General features: G+C 39.8%; 1 protein-coding gene across 5 annotated transcripts in view; it reads left to right on the top strand.

Moving 5' to 3' along the window:
* The window catches only part of WDFY4 (WDFY family member 4), a 130,675-nt gene that overhangs the window by 45,955 nt on the left and 67,222 nt on the right, over nt 1-17,498 (top strand). For all 5 annotated transcript variants that reach the window (XM_021398004.1, XM_021398005.1, XM_021398006.1 and 2 more), the window contains 17 exons: nt 100-290; nt 1,889-2,041; nt 2,902-2,975; nt 3,841-4,002; nt 5,632-5,723; nt 6,694-6,793; nt 7,519-7,724; nt 8,335-8,504; nt 9,019-9,144; nt 9,553-9,714; nt 9,824-10,021; nt 11,362-11,479; nt 12,018-12,175; nt 12,590-12,828; nt 13,896-14,005; nt 15,192-15,383; nt 15,871-16,010. In XM_021398004.1, the coding sequence (XP_021253679.1) occupies nt 100-290; nt 1,889-2,041; nt 2,902-2,975; nt 3,841-4,002; nt 5,632-5,723; nt 6,694-6,793; nt 7,519-7,724; nt 8,335-8,504; nt 9,019-9,144; nt 9,553-9,714; nt 9,824-10,021; nt 11,362-11,479; nt 12,018-12,175; nt 12,590-12,828; nt 13,896-14,005; nt 15,192-15,383; nt 15,871-16,010 (2,591 nt within the window). The remainder of the gene's footprint in view (nt 1-99; nt 291-1,888; nt 2,042-2,901; nt 2,976-3,840; nt 4,003-5,631; nt 5,724-6,693; nt 6,794-7,518; nt 7,725-8,334; nt 8,505-9,018; nt 9,145-9,552; nt 9,715-9,823; nt 10,022-11,361; nt 11,480-12,017; nt 12,176-12,589; nt 12,829-13,895; nt 14,006-15,191; nt 15,384-15,870; nt 16,011-17,498) is intronic.

The following is a 17,498-nucleotide window of genomic DNA, read 5'->3' as shown; positions in this document are numbered from 1 at the left end:
TGTGTGGTTTTGTTTGTTTTTAAGAGTTGGGCCTATCACTATCTGATAATAGATATAGTCTATACAACTTCCTGACAGAGTAACACTACAATTTCCTAGGGGTGAGAGTATTCAAGTCCTCTCCAGCAGCTACTAGTCTGAACTTCATTGGAGGTCCTTCCATTCTCCTGGGTCTTGTTGCCATGGCCTGTGATGACCACACCATGTATGCAGCAGTCAAAGTCCTGAATTCCATCCTGAGTAGTAGCCCAATGAGTGAAAAATTGATGAGGCACATGGGTGGATACCAGGTGAGTACTCTTTTGTTCATTCTGGATATTGTCTTTCCTTTAGAAGACCTTATTCTAAAACTTGTCAATGGCAATGAACCAAGAATGTCCTGGCTATCAGCCCTAATGATTGGAACTGTGCAAGTTCTGGGATCTTGGAGAGGGGAATGTGGAAATCCTGTGCTTACAGTTCTTCTCTAAATTCCATGCTTTTGATTTCTGGGAACCTCTAGCATTATATCTACTGAAGCAGGTGAGGACAGATGTGTCTTGGTCAGACACAATCTAATAACAGAAGGTGTCATGTTCCTCATGTTAAGAATATTGTGTATAGTTGGTAAAGTCAACTTGGCAGACCTGTGAGTTTTCCACCTTTTACCAACATGCTCCACCCCTCCCACAAAGACCAGTTCTCAAACAGATCTGCTTTTTCCCTGTGGCTCATCCAGCCTAAGGTTTGTCTTTACGGACTGCATAGTGGGCTGACAGGGAATTCCTATGGCTCATTCTTTACTATGTATGAGGAATTGTGCTGAGAGAAATAAGTTCTGTCTGCATTTTGAATGTGAGTCTGTAGTATCTTTCAAACCTGAAAGCTGTGCAGACTTAAGAGTTTGGTTGTCTCAGGGCTTTGAGAGAACAAGGGCAAGTTTAGAGCACTATGTATATAATATTGGGTGTTTTAAGACTGAAGTGTGAAGTTTCAGTTCAGTCTCATTTACTTTATTTGTGCTGTGTAGGCTAAGCAGATTCATATTGTGCAGAGGTGGTTTCAAGCAAAACACTGTTAACATTAGGGCTTCATGAGTGATTAAGTCTCCATGTTCCCAGTCTGTCAATTTTTCATGAACTGGTTCTCATTCCTATGAATATATTTATCATACTTAGGTACTACTTAATACTTCATTGTAGATAAACGTTAGATTGTGCACAAGTTGTTCGTTTCTACTATATACTAAATAGTGTTCTTATCATGTTGCAGTGGAGTGATTTTGCTCTTTAGATGTCTGAACTTTTTTTATTTTAAGTAGATGACTGATAAACATATGTTGTGATATGTATTTTCAAAGGAAGTCTATTCCTCCCAACTTATTTAAACTGTAGTGACTTGCTGAATATTTTTCTCACTATACCAGGAATTGTTTGAATAATTAAAAATTGCTTAAGTTGAAGCACCAGAAATGTTTCACAAAAATGTCTTTCATTTGAAGAGGACAGTATAATTTTTTAACTAGCACTCTTTGCAAGCAACTTAAAGAACAGAGCAGAAAACCCACTGTGATTATTTGAAATGACTTATTGTAAATGGCTATTTACAATTTGTATGTTGCTTTTCATAAATTACTTTCAACATAATATGGCATGTATGATGTTCCTGCTCAATGGCACAATTATCAAACACCTTCAAAAATTTAACTTTTCACTTACCACACAAGTTTGTCTGAATTCAGTCTTTACTTTCTTCATGATTCTTATGTAGGATGCATGCATGATGCATGCTGTATGAACACACATAGGACTGTCACAGCCAGGTAAACTGTGTACTTGACTTGGATTTAAAAATAGTGTTACAACTGTGTGTTCAGCAAATGCTTGACATGTTCTGTTTTTTTTTCCAGTTGCTGACATACCTATTAAAGAAGAAAACACAGCTGTTAAACAACAGGATTTTACAGTTAATGTTCTCCCTAGTGGGCACGGCTGAACTTGGTTTTGAGTCTTCAGTCATCAAGAATTATAATGCATTCCAGTATATTCTCTGTAATTTTGAGGTAAAACTGTGGATTTGACTTTAATAAAGATACTTTTATAGTATGAAGATCGTTTTGCTCATAGCCCCTCTTGGATCCAATATCTGGGATGTAGTGGTGTGTGATGGTACTTCACACCATGGCTCACCTAGTGTGGTGCTGGTTCCTGGAATGGCTGCTGCTCTGGCACTGTGGCTCTGTGTTGTGCCCTGGTTCAGTTTCTGGAGTGTTTCTGCAGAGCCTGAGGGCCTGCTCCTCACAAGGCTGTCTCAGAAGCAGGAATTCTTTGCACTGGGGTGGATTTTCCAGTACTTGGGTGGAAACAGCTTGCCTTGGTGAGCGGCAGTCTGTGGCTTTGTGCTTCTCATTGTCTTGTTTTGTCCCTGCAGGGAGATCAGACACTACCCCTCTCCACCTTTCTGATTTCTTTTTCCAAGCAATATCTGTATGGTACAACATGACTGGAAGTTATTGAGCCAAAAATAAAATATCTCTTCATTTGTGGTATTTGATAGCTTCTTTTCTTTTTCTAGATATGGCTTGATTTTAGCTCTTTATTTCACAGTAGAGTGCTGTGATTTTTCTGCTCCTCCTATAAATAAATTGTGTACCCTGTGAGTGGACGTACTTTTTAGGCATCCTTTTCTTTTCACTTCTTTACTTCCAAAAATATACCTGTTACTCTGTGTTCCTCCTTCTCAACTGCAGAAACCATTGATACAATGCTGAGAATATTATTTGTGGTTTTATTTACAATTTAATCTTTGTACACATGCAGGATAATAAAGAATTCTGCACATTGTCTTTCAGAGATTAGCCACAGGTTACTGTACTGTCAATTCATCACAGTAGTAAAATATTTGCTTTCCTTTATCTTTCAGCTTTGGATGAAAGCACCAGAAAATCTTGACCTTACTCTTTTTGCACATGTTGTGGAGATCTTGCGGTGCTCCAGGTACACAGCTAGTATCTAAATCAGAAGCATGTGGCTGAGACTGAGAGATTGATGTGGAGGGCCCTATCCTAGTTGGAATGATTGGATTCTGCGAGTGAATGATTCAGCTGTACTGATCTGAAACTTCAGGGGTGGAGTTGGTCATTTGATCAGACACTGAGATGACAGCAAGACCAGACTAGGAAAAGCTTTTTTACATGGAACTACAAGTGTACAATAAAAGTTAAAATGTATGCTAGGGAGAGACATCTGAATCTTTGAAGGGGCATGGAATTTAAAAAAAAAAAGGGGGGGACTTCCTGCCTACATACACCTTCAATAGCACTGAAAAAGGAAGTGCCTCCCTTCTCACAGAAAGTTATGGGGGGGGGGGGGGGGGGGGAGGGAAGTGATATGTTTAGAGCCAGAATGCAACCAGGAAAATTTCTTAAAATAGAACTGGTTTAGAAAGTATACTGGAATTAAATGTATCTGAAGAGATGTAGCAATGCAGAAGGGCTGAGTAGAGCAGGATGCTAGGTTCCTTCATTTTGGCATCAGAAAGCTCTCTGCAGAACTATTTGATGTCCCTTGCTGAGTTTTACAAGAACAGCATTTATTACCACCAACGCACTGCTTGAAAAGTCAATACTGTTTTCTTTGAACTCTCTGAAATGCAGCAGTTTCCTGGGGAGAGGGCAGATGCAAAAGGTGGAAAACACACAAAGAAGTCTTCAGATCTCCATTGTTGACACATATTCAATTTGTCTGACAAGAAGGCAAAGGTGCAAAATATCAATGCAACTTGAGAATCCTTTTAGCTGAAACCCAGCAAATTTTGTTCTTTCCAGTAAAAGCTTTTAATAGTCCCTGTGCTTTTATGCAGAGATGGATGTCAGAATGCTGAAGTTGCCCACCAGGTGCAAATGGTACCCAAGCTCATTTTTCTCTTCAATGATCCTGAAATCAGTAACTCCAGGATCACTGTGGTGTGCACTATCCTATCCCACCTGTTGCAAGGATACTTTAACACAAAGGATGTTCTCAGGTAACATTCAGGTCTATTGCTTTTTCTTAGTTTGCAGATGAACTATTCTCATGCCAATGTTGGAGGGAAATCTGATAGAACATCTCTAACCTCATCTTTGCTAGGAGCCCCAAATCTCTGGCATCTCGAGTCCCCACTGATTAATGACTCTTGTGCCTTCAAAACAGTGTTACATAAGCTTACATTTATGTAACACACAGGCTGGATGATGGCCCTTAAAATGATGGCACGAATAGTCCCACTGATATGGCTGGGACTATGCAGAGTCTGTATTTAATATTTGGTCTCGCTAAAGCCTGCCCCTGAAGTATTGCAAGCCCTTTAGTACTGGAACATGGCCCCACTTTTCTGTGTACTTAATCACATTGGCTTGGCTTGTATCCCAGTAACTATACTTTTTGGTTTTGCATTAATGTCGGCTAAACATGCGATAGTCAGGGTTTCATGAAGTGGAGCGTTTCAATACTTGTTTCCTTTCCACAGAATGCAAACAATGGTCCTATTTATATTCCTAGTTAACAGAAAGCAAATGTACTGCACAGATGACAGCTGTTTTAAAGCTCTCTCTTTGACCAAGTAAACTGTAGTGACAGTCGCTGAAACCTGTGGTCTCTGCAGTCAGCTATTAGTTCTATTGAAAGGTACAAGTATCTCAAGTCGTTACTGTGGAGTAAGTGAACATGAACTTACTGGTAGCCCAACTTTTTTTGTGAAATAGTCTGTATGCATGTTCCTACTGTGAGTTGTATAAGTTGGCCTGTTTCTACTTTTTTTTCCACAGGGGTATGAGTAATGGATTTATTAAATTTAAATCACATTTGTCTTATGCTAAGAAGTGAGCATGAAAACATTTCTTTTAATTTCATAAATTATTATTATTTGGTAATTTGGTTGGTTGTCAGGCCCACTGGTGCTGAGTAAGTGGATAAAAATAGTCACTATCCTTTAACCTGCCCAAGAACAGAGACTATAGCAGGCTTTCTACAGCACTGAAAGGTACTGGGGTTTCTACTGGTCCCAGATTTTATACACATCTACTGGACCATTCCTGCAGAACAAACAATACTCTGACCCTCAAGGAACACCTTTATCATTGGCAGGAGGATATGCATTTGCATGAAACGTGTATGTCACGTCTATCTGTATAACCAGATAAAGTGTTAATGCAAACTATCAATGAAAAGAGGTTGCCAGTTTCCCTCCCTGAGTAGCTGCTGAGGTTTCTCTGCTTTCTACTATACGCTTGGAAACCAAATGGTAATGACAGTGGTATCTAAATGTCCCAAGTTCAGAGTCTGTCCCTGTCTTCAGCTTTGTGTAAACAGTGCTTAACCTAGTATTGCCATCCTCAGGGTAAAAGTCCTTTAAAATTAGGTGATAAAGAGTAAAACTCTTGTGCAGTAGAACAGGCATGACTTATATTAGGTGGACATCCTTTTTGTTTACTTCCTAGGTTATAAACTTCTACATTCCTACTTCAAGCCTGTTTATGAAACTATTAGAATTTCTAGCAGTCATCATTAACAGTCATTCTTAATGAACCTTAGGATATGTATGTTATCTCAAAGTAATTAAATGAATGTTTTTTTTATTCTGCTGACCAAAACTGTTTCTTTCTTTCTCTGGAAGGATTGGTTTGTTCCTTGTTTACACTTTGAAACCCTCTTCTGTGGATGAAAATCAGCTTTGCCTGGACAGTACAGCTGAGATGCCCAGTGAAGGTGAGGAACTACCTTTGGTGCATATGTTCTCATAGATGGCTGAGCACATCCCCTCTTCCCTGCAGCATGATGAACTCTCAATGTAACATACTGCTTCTGCCTGCTTCGGTGGCAGGAAGAGACACAGTTCAGTTGACTGGCAAGGGACAGGCTACATCAAGTGACCTAAAACTGTGGGAAAGACTTGCATTTTTATGAAGTCCCAGCGTGAAGAATAATGGAGTGGTAGTCACAATATTTATCCAGGAAGTCCTGGTCTGTAGCAGGTTGCTCCTCTCTGCTAAGCCATCAGTACTTTAACTGCTTTGTTCAGACCCTACACGTAATGTTGGATTTCACAGATACACACTGAGATGTGAGGCCAATTAAACTGAAATTGCTTCCAACATACTGGATGGAATAAAGTTTCATTTGACATCCTGGATTTTCTATGAATGGTTTGCTACACTTGTAGCAGATAATTATATGGAGCTCTGACCTACTAAATATATCCATCCGTTTAAGTCTCCTGTGTGTGAAGGAGCTTCCAAACAACTGACTCTTCTTGTCTGTGATCTCTCAGTTTAGACTATATGGGTGGTTATTGCACCTCTAAACAGTATATTAAGCAGATGCTGATAACTGTAGCTTGTACCTGTAGACATCGCAGCAAGGAAATGCAAGGCGCTTCCTATTTACATTTCCCTCTCTAGTTAACTTGAGATTGCTTCCTATGGATTATTATTCAACATGTCGTTCAGATGAGTTTTAAGAAGCTCTAAAGACAGAGCTCTTAAAATGTAAGCAGTAGTCATTTCTAATTTTCTAGAAATTCTTATGTGTAAAATCTGATGTTGGCATCTTTTTACTTTGCAAGAACTGTTATAAGTATTTCCATTGGGATAGTCTAATGCAAACAAGGTTGTTCATCAAAGCAATGGAACGTGTGTTTTGTTTCTTCATTACTTCTAATACTTTCTGATATTTGTAGCCTTAAGCCAAACATCTGGAAAGACAATCTGGCTTCGAAACCAGTTACTGAAGATGCTGTTAGATGTAATATGCTCAGCCAAAATTCATCTGTCCTCTGAGTAAGTAGAAAGAATTTGGGAGGTAAGAGTGACTCTTCTAGACTTCCTCTTTCTTGATGTTTGATCATGACAAAACACAATGATGACATTTGTATGTCAGTCTGATCTTACCATTTTGCTGAATTCAGAATTGCCTTGGCAGTGATTTATCTGGGATTCACACTGATCTCCATTAAAAAAAGTTTCACGTTTTCAGAAAAATCTTCTCAAAGAAGGAACACGGAGTTTGCTGTTTCTTCTTCATTACAAGAGTTGGAAAAATCAAATGGTCTGTGAAAATCTTATGTGGGATTACTTAAGTCCCTGAATCACAGTAATAAACATGCAGTTATAGTTGTACCTTGCATAAGTAAAAGGAGTTCACATTACTGGATGCTGTAACTATGCATTTCCATTTGTTAACATACCTTGGACTTCAAAATTTAAATTGGAATTCTGGATTTCCTAGGTTGAAAGACCTAGTTGATGTAGTTTATATCAGTTACTGATATGCATTCTCATCATGCTAATGAGCTTTCTGCAATAAGATGTTGAATTTAGTGAGAATGAAGTGGCTTGAGCTGCGAATGTCATTAAATCTTTGTAAGTCTGTATTGTGGCAAAACTTTAATCAGAATTTTTCTGGAGAAACTTGAGCTTCTAAATTACTTAGATGATTTTAAAAGTGAGGAGATTTTATTTACTACATCTCCTTTCATGTACTTTCATTTCCTTGTTTACTCCAGGGCACAAGAGGAGGTTTTTTTGGCTCTAGGGCCAGACTGGTTTCTGCTGTTCACGCAGAGCTACCTGCACTCTAGCACAGTTGTGCTAGGAGTCAAGCTACTTCTGCACTTCCTACACAATCGCTTGCTGCTGAACAAGTTCAAGGAAGGAATAGTGGCTGGGCGCTGGCTGGAAAACAGCACTGCTGGATTGAGTATTCTAATGGGTATGTGCTGGTTTAATGCTCCTGAAACAATCCCTTGAATCAAGCTCAGTGGCAGAATTTCCACTATTTTCACTAGAGTAAGAATTGTTATTATTTTTCAGGGCAGGCTTATCCTAGTACCTCAGCTCTTCTGTGCTGAAAGGTGGAAAGCACTGCTGCTTGGTTGCAATGGAGTTGGCTTTTCTGATGAGAAGTTGCAGATAAATGTGTCATTTTGTCTCTTAAAATCAAGCTAGATCATAAGCCTGTGAGGAGTTCAGCTGTCAGCTTGTGCGCTGATCTCTTCTCTTTCTTTCAGGTTTTTTTCAGCTTGCTTTTTTTTTAAGTAGTTTTTATCAGCTTCTTCCCACAATGGATCTGTGGTTATGCAAGAGGAAAGAAAAAAGAGGAAGAATTCAGGGAGAGTGTCCTGTAACAAAAGTGGCAATGGGAAAAAACTGTAACCTGTTAGTCTGAAGTAGTTTTGTGAACTTTTGATGTTGGAATCTAGCAGAGTTCCAAGTGGCCTAGGACATAGACAAAGGCGGATAAAGTTGGATCAGTGATCTTATTTCCAGTATGGCCTTCATTTGTAGACACTTCCTCAGAATGTTTTCCTTTTCCTTTAAAGATAATTTAAAAACTCATCCTCTGGTACCTGACAGTGGCTCCATCTTGATTTTTGGGTTTTCTGTGTTGCAAAAATGTCTGACTGATCATGTCCACATCCCTGAGATCTACTTGCTGGTGGCAGGGCTCTTCCTGGCAACACCACATAGTGAACCGCCTGAAACAGCCAAGGTAAGAACGAAGTAGTGGACAAGCATGAAGCTGCTGTAACTTTACTACTTGGACATTCTGTGACCTTCTGTATGGGAGGATTCACAAGGAAGTTACTACTACTTGGTTTTTGTGATAGTTAAAATCAGTCATCCACACTTCAAGAATGAAGGAAATTAAGTTTGATTTAAGGAAATGTGTTCTGAGCAGATTTCTTCACGTAAGTCTTTCAATGCCATTTAGCTAATGCACATTAGAAGGCAATTCAGATTAGTTTGCCTGTCTGTTCTTATGTTGTCAGGACTCAGTAAAATCTCAATTAGTGAATTTTTGTCCTGAGAAGCCATAAGGCTTTCCACCCTACAAATAATGCAAAAGATGCCTTTCAGAAGGGGGCAATACACTAGTGTTAGATGTGGAGATGTGAATTGATGTTTTTTTGTTGTTGTTGTTTTTCTTCTTAGAGAGAGCAGGCATTGTTCTTGATGTGTCATAAATCCAATCCCTTCTTAAAATACATCTCTTCCTGATGTAGGGAGATCTTGACTCTATGTTGCAGTGGATCTTGCAGCAACATGTTACAGAGAATGTCCTCAAAAATGGGTTGTGTGCAGAGGCAGCTGCTTTACTGCTAGAAATGGTTAGAGTCATTGTGGACAAGGTAAGACTTTTGAAGCAAGGAAAGTATAATGTGAATGGCATAATAAATTATGTGAGTGTTAGACTTTCATAGCAGTACTGAGTCTAACAGTGAGCGTGGACTTCAAAATGTCGGCATGTACATGGCTGATGATGTCATAGGCTCATGTTTAAGAATTTTGAACATAAGGATGGGGTTCTACCCACAGTGTCACCCATTTTGCTCATTCATGATTAAGATATGTAACCTTTCTGATTAGGTGCATCTTCAGTCTGCAAGCTGGGAGTTAGGTACTTGTGCCTTTGCTGGCTTCCCTGTGGTGATGGTGTGTTTGCTTAGCTGCTTAGCAATACCTGTGAAGGAGCAAAGATAAGCTTTATCTGAGTGTGGAATGCTGCCTTGACCAGATGCATGTTTATCTGTGTTCAGCCTATTGCAGGTGCAGAAGCCACCTGGGAGACTGTCTATCCAGGGAATGTTGTACAATTTCTGTGCTTGATCTATCACAGTTATACTCAGGACCCAGTGTGGCACTGTCCTGACTTCTTGAAAACTTTGGCTATGGTTGCCTTCCATTCTGGAGCACCCAAGGTATGTGAATGTGAGGCAGCACAAACCCTTCAGAAATGTGTTGTTATGAAAAATAAACTTCAAAGAGATAATAAATTAAAATCCCTTGCTTGTCTGTCCATATCTTCAGGGAAGTTCTGAAGGTCTTTTGACCCCTGATGGTCCAGCAATTGCTGAAGGGAAAGGCTGCACTGATTCTTCTTCTCTCCCACTCCTGCCACACCCTGCCAAGAAACAAGTGTGGGATTTTATGCGCATCCTCCTGATGGACAGTCTTCTCAGCATCCCAGCAAACAAACAAGGACATCCACTAGAGCTTCTTCTTGAGGTTTCTTTTGCAGTCCTCAGACTTTGCTGCTCTGCTTTGCACTAGGGGTGGAAGGACAGGAGACAATTAACATGCTAGTGGCCTAGTGAAGGGCTAGGAGTGACGAAGAGGTGTATCCAGTAAGCAATTTCAGCAGCCCAGGACAAGGCTGGATCACAGCTCTTGGCATGCATAACTTCCTGGCAGATCTGGACAGAATTAATGGAATTCCAGCCTTATCTGCAAGGAAGATACTTCTTTTGTACTTACTCTGCATTCATGTGAACTAAGAGAATGCTACCTCTAGACAACAGCAAATGCATTTTTCAGGAAAGATTTATCATTAAAGAAAGGCATGGAAACTTTCCCCTTTCCTTAGTAATGCCTGCATATCACTAGAACACCCCTTGACTTCTGAGAATGAAAGATTTCACATGGAGCATTCCTTTATATTGCTTTTTGAGACAATTTATCTTCAGTGCCCAAATAACCCAAAATGAACAGTCTTTCCTCCCTCTTAGAATAGATAAATGCTTTAACAATTGAACCTAGTTTATGAATTCCAGCCACTCAGAGCACTGGAAAGATTAAATCAGCAAATTTTCAATAGTCCAGATGTGGGTTCCGAGCCACACTTAGCTTAGTAAGACAAATAGGAATAATTATATGAAGCTTTACTGCAACTGTCAGGAGTTAAATCATCTTGTCAAATGACAGGTGCCTAAAAGTTTACATTCACCGAGGACAAGATTTCTTGGGAACCACCTGTGAGCCTCCATTCTAGCCTTGTGCAAAACTTTTGCTTGTGTTTGGTGTGCAGAAGGGCATTATGCTGGCTCTCTGCTGGAGTGTAGACCTACAGTAAGATGTTGTGTTCTCCCAGCTAGGGTGTGAGGGTCTGCCTTTACATTTGTTGCGTGGTAACTGTCCAGGCATATACTCTTGCCAAGCTTTCTATGAGAGTTACCATTTTGCCTTGGTACACCAGTTCTCTGTGTTTAAGTGTTACTGTGAATAAGCTGCCAAAGATAATTTGTCACCTTGCATCAGCTTTTCATATGCCCACACCAAGTATTAAAGCATGGAAGTGAAATAGTTATTGTTCTTTTCATGCTGTTTTTCTCTGTATCTTTCTAAAGCAGTGCCTAGAGAGGTTAAGGGAGATGTTTGGCAATCTGAACTATCTCAGGTTATGCTGCTTCACTTGGAACCTCTTCTCGTTACTGTGAGCAAAACTTTTACCAAACTACTAAAGATCTAGTGAAATCAAAGGCCCTTGAATAAAGGCTGAAAATGAATTTCAGAGTCTAATTTTCTGGGTGTTTTTCTGCTGTAGTAATGTGTACATGGTGACTATACAGGCTTATCCAGAGGATGCCACCAGTGATCAGAAGAGACATTTTCAGACAAAACTCTTGCTTTCTGCTATGGATGTCTTCCACATTATCAGCCAAGGTGAAGAGAAAGCAAGACCAAGAGGTGAGTGGTGAGATTCGGATCATTAGTTAACTGACATTTGTTATTTAGCTGTAACTTTTACGCAGGCTTGGAAACAATATGTAGGACTCAGTTCAGCAGTCTGGTCTGTACATTTACTCCTGCCACTGACCAGATAACATAAATTACTGTAATTTTATTGTATTTCTCAATTACTTTGAGAACAGATTCTGAACATTAGAATGGAGTACTTTATAAGAAATAAGCTTATCCTATAAGAAATAGCGCTTCTGGAAACAACCCTGGTTAACTTAGTTGTTGCTGCTCTACTTGCTGAGTCACTGGTGGGACCAGTCCTTCATGTCAGCATTTTGTGGGACTGATTCTCTCCTTTGGATGGAGCAGTCCTTCCCAATCTAATTAATTGTTTCTGCTAGACATAGAGTTTTCTTAGACATGTCCCACCTCTGAGTCATTGGTATGAATCTGTTAACACTCAGCTCTGATAGTCTCAGATCTCGCACCACATATTTTACATCTCAGCATGTTTTGGGATAATCAACCCTCATGTCCTCTCCAGGGAATAGTGATCTTCATAGCACTTCAGAATCAACTGCATCTGTATCCATGACGAATGTTACTTATTTTGCTCAGAAACTGATTGAGAAAATGAACAGCAAAATGTTTGCAGCAGACTCCAAGCAAATCCTGCTCTTCATTGCCAGGCAGATTACCAGGGTGAGTCACATCTACGATTTTTTCAAACCACTGTCAACATTTTCTGTTTCACACTGGTGGTGATACCACAATTCTCAAGAAAATGGCTGCAGTCTGCTTATTGCTAGTATACCTGTATTCTTGCATGAGCTCACTGTGGCTGTAAATGATAACCAGAGCTAGACTGTTAGCTCTTCTCCCTGTGCCACTGTCTGTTGCCTATGTATGTGTTACTGAACGAGAAAAAAAGTACTCTTCCACATTTCAAGAGACTTTCACAGAGCTACAGGAAGAGTGAGTTTGTACCTAACTGGTGGTCCAGGGGAATATTCCTGAAATAAGTTTACAATAACTAAAAGAAGTGAGAGGAATGGATCCTTGGTGATGGGAGTTCTTTGAACAAGCCAAGTACACTACTGTTTCTTATTTTCATAGGTCTTAGAAGCCCCTGTTTCTCAAAAGGATCTTTTCCTCAGTACCTTGTACAGCTGTTTAAACAGAGCCATCCTCTACTGCCTGTCCAGACCACAACAGTCACTGCCAGAACAGTTTAATGTCCTGAACACCCTCAGTGTTCTACAGGAGCAGTGGGACGTTATTTTTGCAACTTACAACTCAAGTAACAATTTCATTATCTGCCTAATGCACTGCCTTTGCCAGCTGAATTTGGGCAGGTACGAATGTTTGTCTCAGTATGATGTCTGCTTAACTCTGTGCTGTTATGTGTAGCTGTGGGTACAGAAGGGGACATCTTGCCGTGGTGCCTGCTTACTGTTGAAATAATACAGTGTGTTACAAGTGCCTGTAGTGGGTTAGAACAAAGATCTAGGTGGCCCTGACTCCTGTGTTGTCTAATTCTGGCCCTTATGCCAGAATAAGTCTAATCTTCTCAGTTCATGAACTTCCCGACCATCTAGGGTTTCTTCATAGACTGCATTAGATTTTGTGATTGCCTGTTTTACTTATGCAGATTTTAAGAAGGGTTGTGATCTTTTATTCTCCAGCTACTGATAGTATTTCTGGAAATACGTACAAGTGGTCTGGTGCTTTACTAAGCTTGTTGCATTTATTTTGAGTATTACTGCTGTGCTGAGATTCTTGGTGTTCTTTACCTACTGAAATTTTCTGACACTCCACATCCCAACAACTCTAATTCTTTTTGGCCATAATATTCTAAACTGTAATAATATCTACATGATACAAATATCATGGTGCTGAAGTATGTGGCTTTGTTGTGCTGAATGCTTTATAAACTGAATGAGTAAATAGGCAGATCAGATTTAGGATGTGGCAGTGCAGTGTTTCCCACATAATGGGAGATAACTCAAGTGAAGAAATTCAGAGCAAAGAGGTTGCATACAAGATGCTCAGGAGTGATGCAGGAAAGGTGGATGCAGTCTGGCTACCTCAGAACAGTCCTGTGTTCCAGCTATTTGAGGTAAATGGTAGTTATAACTACACCAAGGATGCAGGGATAAGACATGTAGAAAATAGTGATCCACAGGATCTTGATGAATGTTCCGTAACTTTGAAAGCCACACTGGCAGTCATTTAGTTTCCATTTCCTGTAAATTCTGCAGCGTCATCTGATTGGTATTGTAGGCCATTGACCCTGGGAATATTGACCTGCTACATGAATCATGTAGGAGCAGATAAGTGGAAATATCTCTAGCTTTTTTCATTGTCCTTGGTTTGTTCTACGTCTGCTTTCCTCACGTGCTCTCATTTTCTTTTGCCATAGCTATCCAGAAGGTTTTGGTGTGGATGCAAAACCAAAACTGGCTTCGTATCACCAAATTTTCCTTGCACCCAGTGAAGAGGAGAAGGGCAGCCTGCCTACTCCAGATGATGGTAATTTATTGCACATGTTGACTTCAGCTTGCAGAGTAGGAAAGTGCCTGGCCTAGACAGCTATCCATGCAGCTTGTGCAAGTACTGCTGAATTTTCTCTTCAGAGTTTATAGGAGCTGCAATCACATCATGGAAAAGAAGGCTGTTTTTATGCAGTATGTTTTTATTCCAAATTCATATCCCATATCCTTGGGAATAATGGATATAAGTTTGGAAATCTCTTCCTCAGGTTGTGACCATTATCAGTGCACAGCTACATGCTATTTATAGTTCTGATTCTTTGTTCAAGATGCATATAGATTGTCATCTGTTTGTCAGCGCTTAGTCCCATTAGAGAATTCTCTCAGTCAGTGTGGCATCAGAATAGTAAGTCCTCTTTATTGTGTTTAACATACATCTTATATATACTCCACTCGCAAGCAGTAAATCCGCTCATGGTTAATTGGCCTTAAGTTCTTCCCAAGAACATAGATAACAAACAAAGGGTTCCTTAACTGTCCCAGTTGTGACCACATTAGCTGTGCATACTGAAGGAGCATTCTGTTTACACTTTAGCCCTGTCTCCAGACTCCCGAGGCCTCATAGCGATAAGATCTACCAGAGTCTGTTGAGCTCCTTGTTGTTACATCTCCCCCCACATCTGTTATACACAGGAAAACACATGAGGCTCTTAAGAGAAAAAAGTGAAAATATTTAGGCACGATTCACTGGGGAGGCTGTCAGTTGAACCTTACTGCAAAGCATTACTCCAAGTTGGTCGGATTTGCAAGGAAAGACAGCAAAACAGCTCAGCACTTCCTTGTACAGCTCCTGCTGCCATGTCAGACTGTTTAATGACTTGGCATGTTTGGATTGTTTCCTCCCACCATCTCCAACATTTGAGGAATCGCATTTAGGTACTTTAGAACTCCATGTGGTAAGATTATCAAACTTCTGATGAGATAGTTTTCTAAGACAGGAACCAAAAAATAATCATCTGTAGCTCCCACTCATTTCACTCGGGCAGCTGAAATATATGGTTTTGTGTATTAGACTAAATAGTCTGGCTTAAAATGTGTGGAAGCAGTGAGCAGAATGAGCAACTTCATGGACTCTAGCAGTATTATTCCAAATTAGATGTTTTTACTTTATCTGCTGCTTGATGTGTTACTGATAAATTGATTCTTCGTTCATCTTGTCATCTTAGTCCATCAGGAGATTCTGAGAACAGTGGAAATCATCTGGAAGCAGCTCATCTCGCAGAGGCGGCAGACTCTAGAGGATGTTTACAACATGGATCTCTCTGTAAAAGGAAGTGACAGAGAAAGGGACATGAAGATAACTGAGGTCACTCCTTTATGGGAAGAAATGATGACAAAAGCTTGGCAAAGCTTCCTAGGTCTCTACTTTTTTATGTAACACTCACTTTAGTAAACAAAGGTATTGCAGTAAATACTGTGCATAATGTAAAGCTGCTGATTCCTTGATTGTACTCTTCTCATTTTCTGTAATTAGCTACTGTGACTGTTCTCTGTGTTGTCCTCAGCCCTTCTGTAATCATCTGGTGAGGCTGTAGGGCTGGTGTTGCACTGCAAAAAAGATGTTCTTCAACGGTTGTTTCCTATTTAACAATGAGGAGGATATTTGCATGAAGAAGGGCATCCCAGTGGTGCTGATCTATGGCAAACCTCAGCAAGACTTTTAAATACAGGCTTTCAGAAAACATGTTAATTCAGTGTTCTTGTAAGTAAAAGGACAAGCCAGCTGAAGTGAGGCACTACTACATTTTCTCTAGAGTAAGATGGATAAGTTGTACAGGACCTTCCTAAAAGCTCAACTTCAAGATCTTTTATCTTTTTTTTTTTTTTTTTTTTCCTGGCTCACAGCATCTGAAAAGAGAGTTCTTCAGAATAAATCAGTACTAGGCCTGTCTCAAAGCAAGCACAATTCCTGGAGTGAAAGCCTCTCTTCAGCTATGAGACTGATGCCTAGCCGAAATACGAAGGAAACAACATGCAAATCTGAGGTAACATCTGCTTTTTGTCTTTTCCGTCTCTGCTCTCCCTCTGGCATGGTTCTGGAGAATTTTTCTGGATTTGGAAGGCTTCTGGGTATGTCTGTCGGAATGTTCCTTTGGAAATTAGACACCCATTGCCATTAAGGTTGTTTTCCTAGCCTTCAAGTCTAGAAAAGACGATTCTAAATAATTTTGTCTGACCTCCTGGATAGCAAGGGCTAGAAAGCTTGACTTTGGGTTTGCCTTTCAGCGAGTGAGGCGGGAGAATGTTATAGAAGATGTAGAGCTTAACTTAATGCTAGAACTTTTTGAGGGCAGTTCAGGCGTTTTTGCTTTAGTGTTCAGAGCGCTCTTGGGGACTGCGCAGAGGTACCTACATGCCTCTAATTAGTCATCTAGGGTTTATTAGATCAGTCTTAAAGCAGCACTAACTTGCAGCAAAATAGCTTTAGACCAACAGATCATCTGCCCATGTATGGAATGATTATGTAGCTCATGTGGGGTAAGAGAACATGATTTTTCCTAGAAACTTTGTCATTTTGTGCATGTGTAGCGATTTCTGCTGGAAAAACTGCATGCATGTGCAGTACTTAGGAATTCAGGTCTGTGTAGAAAACGAAGCTCAAAAGTTGTGCCTATAATGCTGCCGACCGGATTTGTTAATAGTGCGTGAGATCATCCATATGCTTTTTCATATTCCTTCTTGTACCTCACCTTTAGTGACTTAAATCCAGCTTGTCAACATTATCTGTTGGTTGAGTAGCACTTTTAAGTAACTGAGGCATAATAATATCTATAACTTTAAATCTGACAAACTCTGAAGTTCAAAAACTTTATTAGATTTCTAAATAATAAGGTTTAAAAAGTAAGACAAAAGTGAAAAGGTGTAATGTATTTTTTTGGTGGGAAGAGTAGAAAACAGAATAGCCAGGTAACAAACTGAAGATTGGAAGTCACTGAGATCTCCCTTCATGAGCCACTTATGTTGTCAATATTGATTTTACGATGAGGAATGAAGTGTGAGAATGGTCGAGCTAGATAGGTTTGCCCCACTTACCTGAGTGGAAACCTGATATTTGTGTTTCCAGGCTGTGACTGTAGTGATGGAATTGGTGGTGCCTACCTATTTTCACTTCATTTTCACTTTGCATTTTCACTTCATTTATTTGCTGTAGTCTTTTGTATGACATTTATAGCTTGCTGTGTCTTGGTGAATCCTACACTGCTAGCTGTAAAATGGAGTACTGTAAGAATATATGTTCTACTAAGTGTGATATCTCAGAAGTTATGGTAGCCAGGGCTATATTATTATTTGTAATGCTATAGTAGCATCAAGCCATGGCTGTGAATATGGTCACTGATCTAAAGAACTTAGGTAGGCTTAACATATAATGTATTAATGGTGCTGCTTTTGAGTACTATGTAAACCTTGTTCTTAAGACACTGAATTAGGATAAAGTATCAGGTATTACCATAGTACTGTCCTCTCATTTCTAG

The sequence above is a fragment of the Numida meleagris genome, chromosome 5 (assembly GCF_002078875.1).
Source record: "Numida meleagris isolate 19003 breed g44 Domestic line chromosome 5, NumMel1.0, whole genome shotgun sequence".
Lineage (NCBI taxonomy): Eukaryota > Metazoa > Chordata > Aves > Galliformes > Numididae > Numida > Numida meleagris.
The sequence above is the reverse complement of the archived record's forward strand: the minus strand, read 5'-3'. Positions and strand labels throughout refer to the sequence as shown.